General features: G+C 32.9%; 2 protein-coding genes across 2 annotated transcripts; one reads left to right on the forward strand and one right to left on the reverse strand.

The window, feature by feature from the left end:
• Positions 1-1186: 1186 nt before the first annotated feature.
• LOC106674430 (glycine-rich RNA-binding protein 8-like) lies at positions 1187-7498 on the forward strand. Its single transcript, XM_014407147.1, has 4 exons — positions 1187-1441; positions 4386-4507; positions 6979-7115; positions 7183-7498. The coding sequence occupies exons 1-4, from the start codon at positions 1366-1368 to the stop codon at positions 7352-7354; spliced, it is 507 nt and encodes a 168-aa protein (XP_014262633.1). The 5' UTR covers positions 1187-1365; the 3' UTR covers positions 7355-7498.
• A 2399-nt stretch (positions 7499-9897) lies between these two features.
• Positions 9898-15237, reverse strand: LOC106674363. Its single transcript, XM_014407011.2, has 2 exons — positions 15132-15237; positions 9898-10638 (listed from the first exon to the last, which is right to left on the reverse strand). Exons 1-2 carry the CDS (start codon positions 15178-15180, stop codon positions 10112-10114), a joined length of 576 nt encoding a protein of 191 aa, XP_014262497.1. The 5' UTR covers positions 15181-15237; the 3' UTR covers positions 9898-10111.
• Between the last annotated feature and the right edge of the window lie 919 nt (positions 15238-16156).

The following is a 16156-nucleotide window of genomic DNA, read 5'->3' on the forward strand; positions in this document are numbered from 1 at the left end:
TTGTAATAGGATTTAATTCAAACCTTGACTCATACCGTAAGTATCACTATATACAAATTTCAATAGACGAACATTTTGTTTGAAATCGTATCGAAAAAAGTGAAGCCTAACAAGGCACATTTTGGGTAATCCCATCGGAAAAATCTAGCTTGACCAGGATCGATTTTCCTTAAAAATCAGTTTTCCGTACACTTTTCTCCAAAATTCTTCATCATATGGACACGATTTTTTAAAAATTCTATAGAGCAATATGCAGTCTTACAAAGCAAACGAAAAAAACATCGGGAATTTAAAATATTTTTTGTACATAAAAGAAGGTGTAAATTTATGTAACAATTTCAGTTTATTGCCAAAAATTAATCAATTTATATGTTTTACAACCCCTGGATACAAATTCCTAGTATGTTAGGAAAAATCAAACAAAGAACAAATGATTTTAATAGACCGAATCGCTGTTCGAGAAAATGGTCCACAAATGTAATTTTTCGACCTTTCTTTGAACGACTGAACAACCTCAAACAATTTTAAAATTTGACATTTTAAACAGAAAATACAGACTCTCCTGAAAAAGAAATGCTTATTTTAAAATTAAAATTCGTTGAGTAGAAAAAAAGGTAAAAACAGAAAAGCACCAGGAGTTCGTCCTAAAAACTGTAGCTACCTTTTTAAAAACATGAAGAAAGTATACAAGGAAAAACACTTCCATTTTACTTTATTTAAGATGTTTAATAAAAAGTAATATTTACAAAAATGATAATTTCTTAAGGAAATACAACCAAACGAAAAAGCTAAGTCTAAGTTAAAAACCACAAAAAAAACTGAAATATTTACAATTCTGAGTATAATTCTGTTAAAAACACATTTTGAGAAATGAAAAAAAAGTGGTTATTTAATAGTCTGTTTTGTTCATTTTTATGAAGAAAATATTGATATTTTTGTTGGTTTCCTTGAGATTATATTAGGGTTCATACTCATCTCCATCTCCCTTCTTGTGTGGCTGAAGACTTGTTTTTTTATTCGTCATATGCGTATCAGTTGCATCCTGTTTGTCGAATTTGCATCGTAGATATACAGAACACTTTATTCGTGTCCTTGGAGGATGTCGTGACTTAGAAACCTAGCGCGGTCAAGCAACAGAAAACGGAGGTGGGAGTGAGTGTTCAGCGAACGAGCTGGCTCAATGATCGACCTTGCTTCAAGTCTAACAGATCATTTGTCTGGAGGGGGATTCCCTGATCAACAGATTTTAATTGGCATTTAATCAGCGGATGGAACTTTGAATCAAAGTAGTCTCCGACGAAAAGGGTGCAGGGGGGGAAGTCGGATATATACCGTCCCCGTCCTGCAGGATGCCGTACAGTTGCTATGTTACTACCGTTGGTGTTACTACCGTGTTTGGGCCTGCTAGCTTCGGGCCTCGCCCTTCCGACAAGCCCACCAGGTAAACAGACAAAACACATTCAACATATTGATTCATTGTTCGCCAAATTATGACGGATCATTTATTTGACAAAAGATCCCTTGATAAGTAAACCCATTAAAATTAAGATAGTTGTCTATCAGCCAATTCATAAAATTCCTATCATAATATCATAATAGAACCAATTTTACTAATTGTCGTTTCAATTTAAAAAAACAAACAAGAAAGGTTAAGATTGTTTAAGATTGAAAACTCTAGCTTGCAATAATTATTTTCATTGTATTCAGAAAATTCATTGTCTGGTTAACAAATTCATCTTGAAATTTCATTGAATATTTAATAAATCTGCCGATTATCAATAATTATGGTGGTAAAATCATTCACTCAAAGCTTATTTTAATTTGCATACATATAACACTTATCGGTAGTTATAAATTTTAACACGGTTTGTCATTTAAATTTATTAGTCATTATGATACAGTATGTCTATGGAATAAAGTTTCCTAAAGTTAACAACAATCAATTGTTTTAGATTTGTTCGCGTTTTATTACATATTTTACGCATTTTTGACATATGATCCAGTGCAATTATAAAATAAAGTTTTACTCTTTAAGAAAAACCGGTTATTATAAATTTTAGCACGTTTTAATAAAAATTTTACTCATTAAATTCACTAATTTCGTGGTCCGCTTGACCAATTAATATATTACAATTAATTAAGGTTTTTAGTTAAGATAAAAAAATCAATGGCACGAGTGGGATTCGAACCCACGATCTTCGGCTAGATACGCAGCTGCTCTATCACTTGAGCTATCGTGACCTCAATCCACCCGGACACCAACTTTTCATCTCAAGGAGGGAAAATTCAAAAAGGTGAGGTTGAGATGAGAAGTTGGTGTCCGGGTGGATCGAGGTCACGATAGCTCAAGTGGTAGAGCAGCGGCGTATCTAGCCCAAGATCGTGGGTTCGAATCCCGCTAGCGCCATTGACTTTTTTATCTCAACTAAAAACCTTAATTAATTGTAATACATATTTTACGTTTTTGATACATTGCAATTGTGGAATAAATTTTGCATAACTTTGAGAACAATCCGTCGTTATAAATTTTTACACGTTTTATGTAATCATATGCGATACAGTGCAATTATAAAATAAAGTTTGCCTACCTTTAACAGCAATTGTTGTTATAAACGTTTACACATTTTATGAACTTGTAATATAAAACACAGACTAAACTGGAACACATTTTATTACATATTTTACATAATCATGATGATGAAATAAAATGTCATGTTTTTGACAACAATTGGTTTGTCTTTTAAATTTTAGCAAGTTTCTTTCATTAAATATTTTATGTATTCATACGTATCATATGGATAAGATACAGTGCAATTATGAAATAATAATAAATCTGTATTTCGCTATTTTTTAAATAGAAAATACAAGACATTACAGCTTTTTGGATTCAAAATCTAACAATAAAAAAATAGCACATAATTATAATAATAATTTGTTATTCTTCCATTATAGCCTGCTTTCCACAACTATAACTTCTGGTATTGGATAGCAGACGTTATAAATTAACAATATCTTTTTATTATAATAAAACAATTTAAAAATAATATTAATTTGTGGGAAAAATAAGAAACTTAATCTTTTTAGTTAAGCATATATATATGTAAAAGATTTTTTGTCACAAGACTAAGTTCTGCAAATACTTATAAATATTCTATTTCCATAGAGTGCTCCCGCATAAATCATGGTAGTAGTTCAATCTTAAGGAGTAAAAGTTTAAATATTTGTGAAATAATTTATATTTAAACATAGAAAAATAAAGTTTGCCTACCTTTAACAGTGCTATTATGAAATAAAATTTTCATATATTTAACGACAATCGGTTTTTCTAAAGTTGATCAAGATTCATTACTCATTTTATGCATTTTTCATGTAGATATCATGCGATTATGAAATACAGTTTTCATATATACTCAAAGGCAAAAAATTCAACACTCATATTTTGTTGTTTATTTCAAATATAGGTATTTTTATCATTAAATTAATTTCAAAATACTTATTTTAATGTTAACCAAATGAAACGAGATCAGAAATTTGTGAATTTTATTAAAACATAAATCCCGGGTGTTATAAATTTTACCATATTTTATTACATATTGTGTGATGTTACATGCGATACAGGGCTGTTATGATATTGTGTGTGCACATTTGTCATACAGGTTAAAGAGCAGTTATGAAATAGCGCTTTCATATTGGTATTTGTCATATACGATGTAGTGGAATTATGAAATAACATAATAAATAAGTTGTGAAAGTAGAATTAGTTCAAGGGTGTCACCTACAAAACCGAGTGTCATCGTGACATTACCGTTTATAGTTTGATCTGTTTATAATCATTACACTGCCTAAATAAGCATTTATGAAAATCCTTATAATTCTGGCCTTCAAATACATATTTAGCGAATCCAAAGCACGAAGAATCACGGGATGAGAACTACTAAACCGGATCTCTAAACCGTTGTTAGCAAGGCCATTTGAGTCATGCTTGTAAGTTAGTAATAGTATATTGAAAACGGAAATATCTTTTTTTAAATTGCAAGCAATTAATCAACAATGATTTTAGAAGTCAAAGGTTGCTAAGGTGCTAGGTGACCTAGCGACACTTGCATTAATGAGTTAACAACTGTTATCCTTTTTAATACCCTATCAGTTTTATATGTTTTTCTAATTTAAAATATCGTCGGAGTCTTGGACTCCACCTGTCATGACAGAAAGATCTACATAGGAAATGTCTCAAAGTATTCCATGAGAATGATCAATCTTCCTTTGAAATTTCTACCTGCGATTATATTTTTGTTAGTTGTAGTAGTTATTTAGTAGTTAGAAGTTATTTATTAAACTTCGGATTTATAATTTTTTATTGCATTTAATTCTTTTTTTTCAAACAGATCCTCTGAATAGGGCTCTGACAGACCCGAATTTCGTACCGCCAAAAGATGATTTGGCAACTGCGAGAGATGCCCCAGTAAATGGCCCACTGGCGCAGGGCCTGTTAGCACCGTTAAACCAGGTAAATTAAGAATGGCAAGAATTAAAAAATGGCAAAAACGGAGGGAAAATTCAAAAGGTGGGGTTGGGATGGGAAGTTAGTGTCCGAGTGGATCGAGGTCACGATAGCTCAAGTGGTAGAGCAGCGGCGTATCTAGCCGAAGATCGTGGGTTCGAATCCCGCTCGTGCCATTGGCTTTTTTATCTCAACTAAAAACCTTAATTAATCTTAATTTTTACATTAAGTACTCACTATTTTACAATCAATCACCTAAAAAGTTGCTACAAATAATTTCTCTTACATTATTTGTAATTAATTATACTTTTAATCCAAGGTCTTGGTTGAGATGAAAAGTATAATTAATTAAAATAACTATTCGGTCAATTATGACTACTAAATACTTGTATGGATTATTTGTAACAGTGATCTGGAATGCATTTTCAACAACTTTTACAAACTGCTTTGCTCGTCTGAATGGTGTTTTTAACATTGCTTTCTTAACAAAAAATGAGACTACTCATCCCCTAAACCCCCGAATCGAAACCTCTGTAACAATTGGCAAAAATAACATAATTGTAAAAGCTTTTTAGACCGAAGTTCGCTCTCCAAAATGTTAAGACATGATGATATAGAGTTCTAGAAAATCCATCACATCAACTAGAAAGGTATTGATTATTGACCAAGCAATAACATAATTAATTCTTCTATATGACAAGTCATTTTAGTAAATAAATGAACAAGTCAACTCTTTTTAGGTAAAAGGTATAAATCAACAAATGTTAAAAAAGTCGGTAGCGTTTTTGGAGGTAAATTCAATGAAAATTTCAGGTATTTCTAAATAAATTTAATCAAAGATATTGAACGATTTTGTTCTATTGTACTACATGTTGCCATCACCCATGTAATTCTGATTCCTTTCCTCCCATAGCTTCTCAGGATTTTGAGCGATGAACACCTCGATATGTTAATTGAAATCGAGATTTCCCATTTAATAGGTGTATGCAGACCCCCAGGGGTTAGTGAAAATCTGAAAGGGGAAACACATCGTAGCCAAGCTGCAACAATTTTTGACGAGTCTTCAAAGAATCGTGGGGGCAAGCAAAACAATCTGTTGCGATTACCATTGCTGGTTGTTTTTGGTCGATGGCTGACTTTAATCACTTAAATCGTGTGCACTAAAATTAACGGTACGTTGGGTGGAAGAAGTTAATAATAATCATTCCAATCTCACAAAATTCACAATATTATGTAAGTGGGGTATAGTCCAGTTTCTGAGGTGTTGGAGCAACCGACGGTGGTTCTGCGTTATCCCTGTTTCACTCTGGACGTTGTTGGAAAAGACCCACTTTTCACCTCCACTTGACAATCTTTTTAAAAATGGGTCGTTTGCATTTTACAAGAGAATCACAAATGGAGATGCGTTCCAGTAAATCATTCTCAGTTAAGAGCTCACTCCGACAAACATATTCAACTGCTCTTAGATTTGTTGAAACACTTGTATGAAAAATGTTAAACGTCCCTGTGATCTCTTCTATCGTAGTATAGAGTGTGGGCTACTTGTGACAAAACCTTAAATATGGTTGAAGGACGACCAGAGCGCTTTGCCTTTTCCAATTAAAAATTTGCGCTTATGATCATTGCAAACCACTCATGGACACCTTTCTCTTAAAGCATCCGTTGTACACATCATAAATTTTACTATCAGGCTGAGCTGCGGTGTTCCCTTTGCAGTAGTAAAAAACTGCTGAGTTTTGTTAGAATGTCCATTCCAAGATTTAAATATAGTTGAAATGGACAAAAAAACAACCACATTAAGTGAAGAATATGCACTAGTTTTTCCTCCATTTTAAATTTGCAAAACAGCTTGTAAAAATTAAATATTTCGAAAGGAACTGACGATTAAAAACTACTTACCTTATTTCTTTTAGAGTGTGTGAACAGTAATGACTAAATTCACATTGCTTCAAACCACAGAAAGAATGAAATCGAATAATTCAAAAACGCTAGGGACTTATTTTACAATCTATAACGATTTTTTAAATGGTATTTGTAGAGAAGAGATAAGCTTTGGTCTTTTTTGGGTAATATTCATGATGATTTTATCACGTACGATTTGTAAATTATAGACAAATTTACTTAATTTTATAATTATTTCATGTAGACTTTCACCTTTACCCTATTTCATTTGTTTAAAAGTTGATTATAGAACACCGAAAATGTTTGACTGTTGGTGGCAATTTTGATTTAGGTTATAACTTTTTTGTTTTGTTTTTATTGGAAAGGTACCTCCATATTATCATGGCGTACATCATCAGTAAAATAAATAAATAATGTAAAATAAGCGTATTTTTTTCTCCCTGGGCCACTCATCCAAATTGAGTCAACCCAAGCATTAAAAATGGTTGTAAGCTATGCATACATTTTTGGAATTCAATTTTTATAAATAAACACATTTATTTATACAATTCAATCATTAATATGGATTTTCGCAGGGTGAAGATGTTACAAGAACCAAAAGGCATCATTGCCATAAGTGCAGCAGCGGTGCATACGGCGGTGGTGGGTATGGAGGCGGATATGTTGTACCATCCAAGGTTGTCGTGGTACCCGTCTCGATACAAAAAGGATGGTAAATATATCTCTAAAAAAAGGCATTTGTTATGTAATATGTATTGATTGACCGTATTAATTTACAGGGGTGGTGGCGGCTACGGTCACAAGGGTGGCCGCGGTGGCTGTTTAAGCGGTTGTGGAGGTGATAGATACGAGGAAGGTGGAGGATACCCTGTGGGCGGAGGAGGAGGAGGAAGTTGGTCCCACAGCCAAGCATCCAGTTCTTCAGGAAGTAGTAGCTGGGGAAAGAAATAAGCTGCGACGTAAATTTCAAATCAGCGGAACTAAGTCAATTCTGCTGATCGATTTTTCTGACAGAAACATTTTTTTAATGTAAATGTGAAAATAGAATTGTAAAATATGTTATGTTCATGGATGAAATAAATGATTTTGTAATTAGTAATATTTCAAATTTCCTTTTGTCAGTATATTTAAAAAAAAATATTATTACACATCAATTCCAGTATGCTGAAAGAAAGGGAGTCCAAACAATCTTCCTGTGATAATAAGCCTTATCAATTAAATGATTACGTATATTGAATTGATAATAAAAATAAATGTGCCATCCAGATAGTATGCAGGGTTTTTAAATGAACCCAGAATATTATCACAGTAATTATAAAGCAGTTTGAAATTCCAAAAATACTATTGTTTTGAAATAATATACGATTTAAGGTTGTTACCTATCCACTCCTGAGATCCTTTAAAACATAATTGGTTCAATCTGTTCTACATAAAAATGAGTGCTAGAAAATATCCATAATTTTTTTTTAAACTACTTTGGAAGGATGACCCGTGTGAGAGAGTGCACACGACACGCAAGAATGGCACAGTTACACAGAAGACAAACACTTTGAGCCCTGAAGATGATCTCAATAAAGATCGAAACGTTGGCACGATAAAGAAAATGTTTTTCTGAAACCTACATCACACCAGACCGCATCTCACGATTTCTAAATAAATACCACCTACTAAAAATGTGTTTTATTAACAAATAAAATCGGACCAATTGGGAAACAGTTGTCGTTTTTATATGAAAATCATTACTAACGGAGACTATCAATGTTTATAGATGTTGAAATATTATTTCTACAATGTAGTCGCCAAAGATTTGAAAAAGGTTGATTTCACCTTTTAAAAAATGAATTAAAGAATCATCGTTAAAAGAGTCAAATGGGTTAGAGTTCTTCGAACAAAAATCATTTCTGTGTCTCTTCTCGAATAGGCGACGGATAAACATAGAAAAATTTAAGCATTTTAAATTTCCGATTAATTTCTAAATACTGCAGCCCACACAAAGAACACATTATTGGAAGGGAAAAGAAGTGTTACAAGTCACAATAGCGTTTACACGTCTGAAGTGAGCGATGTAATAAAGTAGTTTAAATAGTAAGTTCCAGATCAGGGATGCGGTCATTAAAAAAAATAAGTTTTGTAGCTTATGCCAAGCTTATTTGTCTTTGATGACCGCATACCTGATCTCGAACTTACTATCGATATCCTGACGGTCGAGTCATCCTTCCAAAGTAGTTAAAAAAAAATATGGATATTTTCTAGGACTCATTTTTATGTAGAACAGATTGAACTAATTATGTTTTAAATTGGTAATAACTAGCCAATTATAGGCATGCCTGAAAAGAAAAAGAATTAACCTTTTTAAATTAATAAAAAAACACATTAAAATCAAATTTAATATTGCTTTTCGCACTCACAAAAATCGCCGAACACAAATTTGGAAAAATCCAACAAATATGTTTTTTTTTTAATTTTTCACCTTCAATTATTTCATTTTCAATCACAAAAATCGTCATACGGTTAGAGTTCTTCGAACAAAAATCATTTCTGGGTGTCTTCTCGAAAATGAAACGACTGCACAAATCTATAAGCATTTTTATGTGTTTTTGTAACCTAAATCTACATATTGACATGAACTTGATCTACTTAAATAAATTAGAACCGTAAATATAAAGTAAAACCTTTGAAGTGTTTTTGTGATTCTTATTTTTCTCATTTTTTCCTTCACATAGGTGTTCTTCACATTGGATGAAATTCAAAGGGTTTATGAAATTGTAAGTGGAACACCAAATATAATAGGACAAAATTTGCCTCCTGACCTGATCTAGCCAAGACATCAATATTGTATTCATCTAGCTCTATCTATCCAGCTACATCATCTCTCTCTCTTTCTCTCTCTCTCTTTCTCTACCTATCTATCTATCTCTTTTTCGCTCTTTTTTTCACTAACTCGCTTTTAGATAATATAAAACCTATGACAGTTTGTAGTTATGTTTGGTCTTCACACATCGTAGAACTCTTGAGCGGTGCTGCTATCTTTTGCAAATCAAATAAATCAAAATTATCTAACTTTCTTTCACACTTCCATGGATATAATGTTTATGTAATTATAATTGTAATTATTAATTTTTAAAGGCGTTTTAACAGCTAAGGTCATTTCACGCCCTAACATTTAAACTTTTGATCTTAGATTAGCTATATCCGTTATGAATGCTATAAGGCTCTGTCTTCTAACATTCACCCACAAACTAATCTATCCTATTGCCATCCAAAGCTTTAATTTATCCTTTTAAAATATTTAATTTGGAAGGCCAAATGTATGGAAAAAACTCATTTTAAAGTTTATTTAATTAAAGATTAAATAATAAGTAATGATTTTTTTAATATAAAATTACATTCACTTCTGGTCAACTTTTTAAAAACTAGTAAAAATTAAAAAAGTTTGTCAGAAATAAAAATTTTAGAAAAATATTGAGGGATTTTTTTAAAATTATTTGATCAAATAATCTAAATATTAGTTTTTATTTTATTAAGGTTCGAATGAATCAAATAATGCGGTATTCAGTTATACCTAAATTCATGCGGTAATATAATAGTACAATTACTTTTATAACTCACTTTATTATTTTTTGAATGATAGTATGTGTATAACTTAAAAAATATGAATATTTTTAAAGAATCTGGAAGAAACTCCGACTGATAATGACAATACAAAGACTAAAAGTAACGCGCGGTACGTGTTTTTATCGAACCTCTCTGTTGAACCATGGGATTTGGCACACTGTTTTCATTAGAGACGTTTTCGCTTCCTGCAGAACCTGGGAATGGCCCGGGGGAAGTCGGCTGCGTTTCTGGTACGGTCGTATTGCTCACTGCAGGTTTTTGCGTGGTGTCGACTGGTTCCGTTAGTGAGCCTGGTTTTCCCTTAGTGATCTTGCAACTGTAACCGTTGGCTCCATGGACGAAACCTGTTTGATTTTGAGCATAAACCGGCAGCAAAGTCGTCAAGAAGCAGGTGTAAATAAGAGAAGAGCTGTGCGGGCCGTAGCTGACGGACGCGACGTACGACGGTACGAGGGTAGAAGGGTTGCTATAACCAACTGCATGTCCGGTCCACTTGAAAACGAGCCTTTGAGGAAAAGAGGTATTGTTCTTGACGTCTTCTGTTCCGGATTTCAATTGACTTGATTGTAAAACGTATTCAACAACGTTTTCCGAAACCGTGTACTCCCCATTAAGAAGACCTGTAAAAAATGACTATGTTAAATATCTAATATCAATGATATACATTACTGCTCGGACACTAGAGTCATGGCTATGGTTAAAACGAAATTGATTCATTAAAAAAATCTAGTGCATACTTTTAAATATAATGTTTAAATTTTTTTTTTGCGCATAGGCACATTACTTTTGTATTAGAACATATCTGCTTAATGAGCATTCTGTTATTGGATAATTCCAACTAGCACAGACGGACGCTTGGTAGCATATTGTGAAACTAATCACATTTAATTTCCATTTGTTCATTTCACTTGAAACTTAAGACTTCGTTATAATGATAAACTAATGTAGACCTTAACATAAACTAAAACTTAAATGTGATAATTGTAATTATGTCTCATCTCAATCTATGGATCCATAAAATACATATTTGTACGCAGAGGCGCCGCGATGGTAACCACAACGGTTAATGCATTAAGCCACACATCGACTCATTACATTAAGGTCCCGTACTTCCAAATCTTTTTTTTTTTCGTTGAAAAACACCAGTTACCCGTGTTGCAAACCTCCGTGAAAATCAGCTTCGTCTATCACTCTCTGTCTGTCTCTCTCTGTCTGTCTGTCTGTCTGTCTGTCTCTCTCTCTCTCTCTCTCTCTCTCTCACTCACTCTCACTCTCACTCTCTCTCTCCCCTCTTTTATGCAAACTAATATATTTTTCTATTTTTCTCTCCAAAACTCTAAATTTAGCACTCCAGTCTGGCTCTGTTTTTCCAAACCTACTTAATTAATTCCAAACTTAATCGTTATTGTACCGATCTATCGATATATCAGTTTCTCTCTCTCTCTCTCTCTCTCTCTCTCTCTCTCTCTCTCTCTCTCATCTATCTATCTCTCTCTCTCTTTTTCACCGACGCTCTCTTTCAGAAGTTCTATGTAACTATAGAAGGTGTCCTTTTTAGATGGACCAGGTGAATTTCTCTTGAACCAATGATGCTATAAAAACAAGTGTTTTTAAGTCTATTTTACAATTTTTACCTTTTTTTAGAAACACAGGGTCTCTCAGGCTCAGTTCAACTTCAAAATTTCAAATACATCCTGACACATCATTTTAAACCATTTTTGACGCCTAAAAGAATGGTGTAATCAGATTTTAAATTGGTCAAAAAATGACAAAACGTTAGTCCGCATTTCGTGCATTGCATTTTGTTTGTTTCGTTGTTAATTCTAATAATGTGCTTCTTTACTAAAGTAAACATTAATTGCCTTTATTGTTTACATTCTGTCATTGTTTATCAGATTCGCATTATGAGAGCAAAGCTTAATTCCTAGAAGTAAATAAATTTGACAATAGCACCTAAAAAAAGGGGAAGAAATTTTAATCATAGCTATAAGAAAGACGTATATTATATACACTATACACATTTTTAAGGTAGCACAACAGGTAAAATTGTAAAAAAAAAAATTTTATTATTGTCATTGTTTGTCAAACACGCATTATGAGAACAAATCTTCCTGGATGTAAATAAATTTTCGATTGTACCTATTCCTTACATTCAGTGTTCCATTAAAAATTAACCGAAGAGCACATTTTTCCGATCAACAGCGAATTGATATATACGACTGCTTTAGTGATAGTGGTGGTATTGCGCGTCGTGTTGCTTTGTTTGAGCATAATGTTTATTCGTGTTGCTCGCAATATGAGGAGATACGGATCAGTTACTGTTCCATCACCAAGAGACGGTTGTGTAATTTCGACGATGAGCTGAATATTTTACTGTATTCCCTAGTTTTCGTGGTCCGCTTGACCAATTAATATCATTCAATTAATTAAGCTTTTTAGTTGAGATAAAAAAGTCAGTGTCACTAGCGGGATTCGAACCCACGACCTTCGGCTTGATACACCTCCACTTGAGCTAACGTGACTTCGATCCCCTAGGGCACCAACTTCCGTGGCCATTTCAATTGTCGCAGAGAATCAAATAGATTCCACGACATTTGAAAAATGGCAAAAAGGAGGGAAAATTCAAAAGGTGGGGTTAAGATGAGAAGTTGGTGCCCGAGGGGATCGAAGTCACGATAGATGAAGTGGTAGAGTAGCGGCTTATCAAGCCGAAGGTCGTGGGTTCGAATCCCGCTCGTGACACTGACTTTTTTATCTCAACTAAAAACCTTAATTAATTGAATGATTTTACTCGCGAAAATCGGAATAATCTCTCCGAAATGATGAAAGAGGTTTTGTTAAAAAAAAAAAAATAATAATAATAATAATTCGAGTTGTACTCCGGACTTACATTTTTAAGCCGTATCCTCTCATCTCGTCCAGGGATCTCGGTATTCTGATTATGATTTAAGTCTAAATTTTCTTTCACAAATGTCGTTTTGGCATTAGAACATAAAAAATTGAAACTAGACAAAAAATATTAAACACGTATTTGTTGTTATAGTGATAGCGTATTTGTATAAGCGCGGCTTAAGAGAAATTCAGCAGGGCTATATACAAAGGACACCCTGTATGTAAATATATAAATCATATGTATATTTATCATATTTTGTCCAATTATCTATATTATTTTGCTATTTGATTCTTTCTCCGCCCCTAAGTGATCTTCCAGCTGTAACAAAACTTGCATGCCAATACAGATTTGTTTACTTACGTAGATTTTCCCATGCCTTCTTGACCTTCTTATTAATTTATTTAGTTACTTTCTATATCAAAATCGTTACATATGTATATATCAGGTGATTTTAACAAATATTTATATTATGATATGCACTCTCTCGCGCGTTCTAAATTTGGAAGATTTTCAAAGTAAAACGGCATTCATTCATTCTGTCTATTGCTCTATTTAATCTCTCTCTCTCTCTCTCTCTCTCTCTCGCAAACAAAACACGATATCCAGATTATATGCTGTCAGTCTTGTCTGTTTATACTCACTGTTTTCGTCTGTCAGAAGCGTTTTGACTTTTCACTTTTTCCAGTGGTAGGTTTGAATTATTTGATTACCGTTATTTGCTTGTCGAACAATATTTTTATCCCAAAACTGTTTCGGTTTGCCCTGATATTCCGGGCTAGGTTTGTATTTGATTTTTTGATTAAATAAATTGTTAAGTAAGGCGAACTAAATAATTCAAACCCATTCCAGAATATGACGAAAAGCTGAAATGCGTTGGTCAGATGAAAACAGCGATCAAAATGATCGGAAATGACTAGGCCACAAAAATTTCAAATACGCCAGAACACTGTTATAAAAGTTAAAATTCAAATTTGTATGTGATATTTCAAAGTATATTACCATATACAGGGTGTCACTCGCCCGGTCGAATTCCTCTTGAACAAATAACGTTATCGAAAAAACCAAAAAGTTGGTACCACGCCCTCTACTTAGGTGTAACTAACTGCCTGTCAATTAGTCTTTTTAGGTAAATTATGATTGCTGATTTTGAAATTGCTCTTTATTTAATTCTTTATTGTTGTTACTACATATTTATTTAATTTATTCATTTGTTTCTTTTGTCCAACTAGCACTTTTGCTAGATGTTTAACGAAGAAGCAATTTAAAAATGTTCGTATTCAATCATTTTTAGTCCAGTTTAAATTTTTACTGCTTTGCTAAAATATTTGTTTCCAGGCTATTTCAAAACCAGTACACCTTTGAAATTTTAAAATGAGAACGTATTTTGGGCCCATCAAGAACCCATCATTTTGTTGAATAACTAAACTTATTGAAAATGCGTAGTATTTAGTAGCCATCATAGCGTATTGAAAATAATAAGAAACCGAAATTAAGATATTTCTTTTTACATTCTGTGCCATAACCTTGTGACCAAAATAACCATTTGACCATTTTAAAATCTGATTGTGCCATCGTTTTCAGTGTAAAAACCTTTAAAACAGGTAAAAATATTATATTGTCTCATATAAATTTTCAAAGTTGTACTGGCTTTGAAGTATCCTGGAAACAAATATTAAAAAAAAACAAAAACAGTAAAAATTAGTATTAAGTACGTACTTTTGAGTTTTGCGATATTTATTGTTATCTGTTCAAGAAACATTTAGCGGGCCTTCTGGAAAGGACAACTCTCTATAGGTACATATATTCAAATAATATTTCAATAATTATCCCATTTTTGAAGGGGCATATGTCATTAAAAAATTAATAGCAATATTATTATGATATTTTTACATGTTACAACCAATCAATAACAATTAACGGCATGATTTCAGTATAAAAACAACTTTCAAAAAGTAAGTTTCAACTTAAATTTAAGTTTGTGAGTTGTTAAATGATAATTGATTTTAGAATTTACATCGATTCTTCTTCAAAAGCCAAAAACAAAGATATATCTTTTGAAAAACAGTTCAATAATTGTTTTATATTTATTTAATTTAAAACCAGTTTGAAAGTTTTGAAAATAATCATTAAATACTGTTTACTATACTGAACAGAGTAATATTTTTCAAACTTATATGTAGGTAAAAATCATGTAAAAAATGTAGGCAGTGATGCATTTACCTAAATTAGCGAGCAACAGGATGGAGAACGACAACAGTTTGGACGGCATCCTTCGGCAGTTTAACTTTCCAACGGAAAGATTCCAACTTATAAAATTTGCAGTCAATTAAGATAAATTCGCCATTAAGGGAGTTCGTCATCCTTTTATATTAAAAAAACAACCAATTTCTTTATCACTTAATTGGTTTTGATCGCAAAATGAATCCGTTTTGTCGCGGAAATAGGACATGGATCATTGACTGCGTCTTTGGAAGCCCAAAGGCGAAAAAGACATTTTACTGTTCGAACCGTTAATTGACCCCGTGGATATAAATGGCGCAACTATTCTATAAACCTCGAAGGAATAAATCGACGAGGTGTGTCAACCGTTGTTTTTGATTAGCCAGTGGGATTTAACGAGAGTCATAAAATGTCTACAGATTGTCTTGTTAACATTTAAATTGTGCAAACCGAGAGAAACATTACCTTTGGTCTACCAAGAAGAAGCTCATGGAATCCCAGGAAAATCAATGATAAAAATTAGTAATATTAAAATTCTCAGCGCCAAAACCTTAAGGTAGGTACTCATTTTCAATCACGTTTGTGATGAAGGGAGTTTTAACGAAAGAACTATCCATGGTTTGGAAAGATTACTTTAGAGGATACCACCTATGAAAAACAACTTCGCCGACATCAATCGATGACGAACATCTTGAGGAAAGTTCGTACCGACAGAGGACTGGCGGCGCATTTCAAGCAGTTTACATTAATCGCAAAAATTAAACAGCTCGACAAGTTAGTTCCGCATGAATCGAATGAACGTCAAGAGTTTTTATTTACCTGCTTACATATCAACAAAAAAAATGGATCATGTATGACAATTGACGCCGCTGTGGTTAGATGTCGATAAGCTGACCGGATGCCGATGTAGAATCTAACCTGAAAAAACATAATAGTGATCTGTGGTTATGGTTTCTCGATTTTTTAGTTACCGAAGTAGGAAACAACGACTACCAAGAAATTGACCAAATGCATCACTATTTTTT

The sequence above is a fragment of the Cimex lectularius genome, unplaced genomic scaffold (assembly GCF_000648675.2).
Source record: "Cimex lectularius strain Harlan isolate CLEC.00 unplaced genomic scaffold, Clec_2.1 scaffold65, whole genome shotgun sequence".
NCBI classification, from domain to species: domain Eukaryota; kingdom Metazoa; phylum Arthropoda; class Insecta; order Hemiptera; family Cimicidae; genus Cimex; species Cimex lectularius.

Excerpts from the sequence above, each read along its gene's own strand:
- LOC106674363 (XM_014407011.2), bottom strand. The coding sequence starts at position 15,180 with ATGCCGTCCAAACTGTTGTCGTTCTCCATCCTGTTGCTCGCTAATTTA. Across the intron at positions 10,639-15,131 it reads CCTGTTGCTCGCTAATTTAG|GTCTTCTTAATGGGGAGTAC; the intron begins GTAAATGCATCA and ends CATTTTTTACAG.
- LOC106674430 (XM_014407147.1), top strand. The coding sequence starts at position 1,366 with ATGTTACTACCGTTGGTGTTACTACCGTGTTTGGGCCTGCTAGCTTCG. Across the intron at positions 1,442-4,385 it reads CCTTCCGACAAGCCCACCAG|ATCCTCTGAATAGGGCTCTG; the intron begins GTAAACAGACAA and ends TTTTTCAAACAG. Across the intron at positions 7,116-7,182 it reads GTCTCGATACAAAAAGGATG|GGGTGGTGGCGGCTACGGTC; the intron begins GTAAATATATCT and ends ATTAATTTACAG.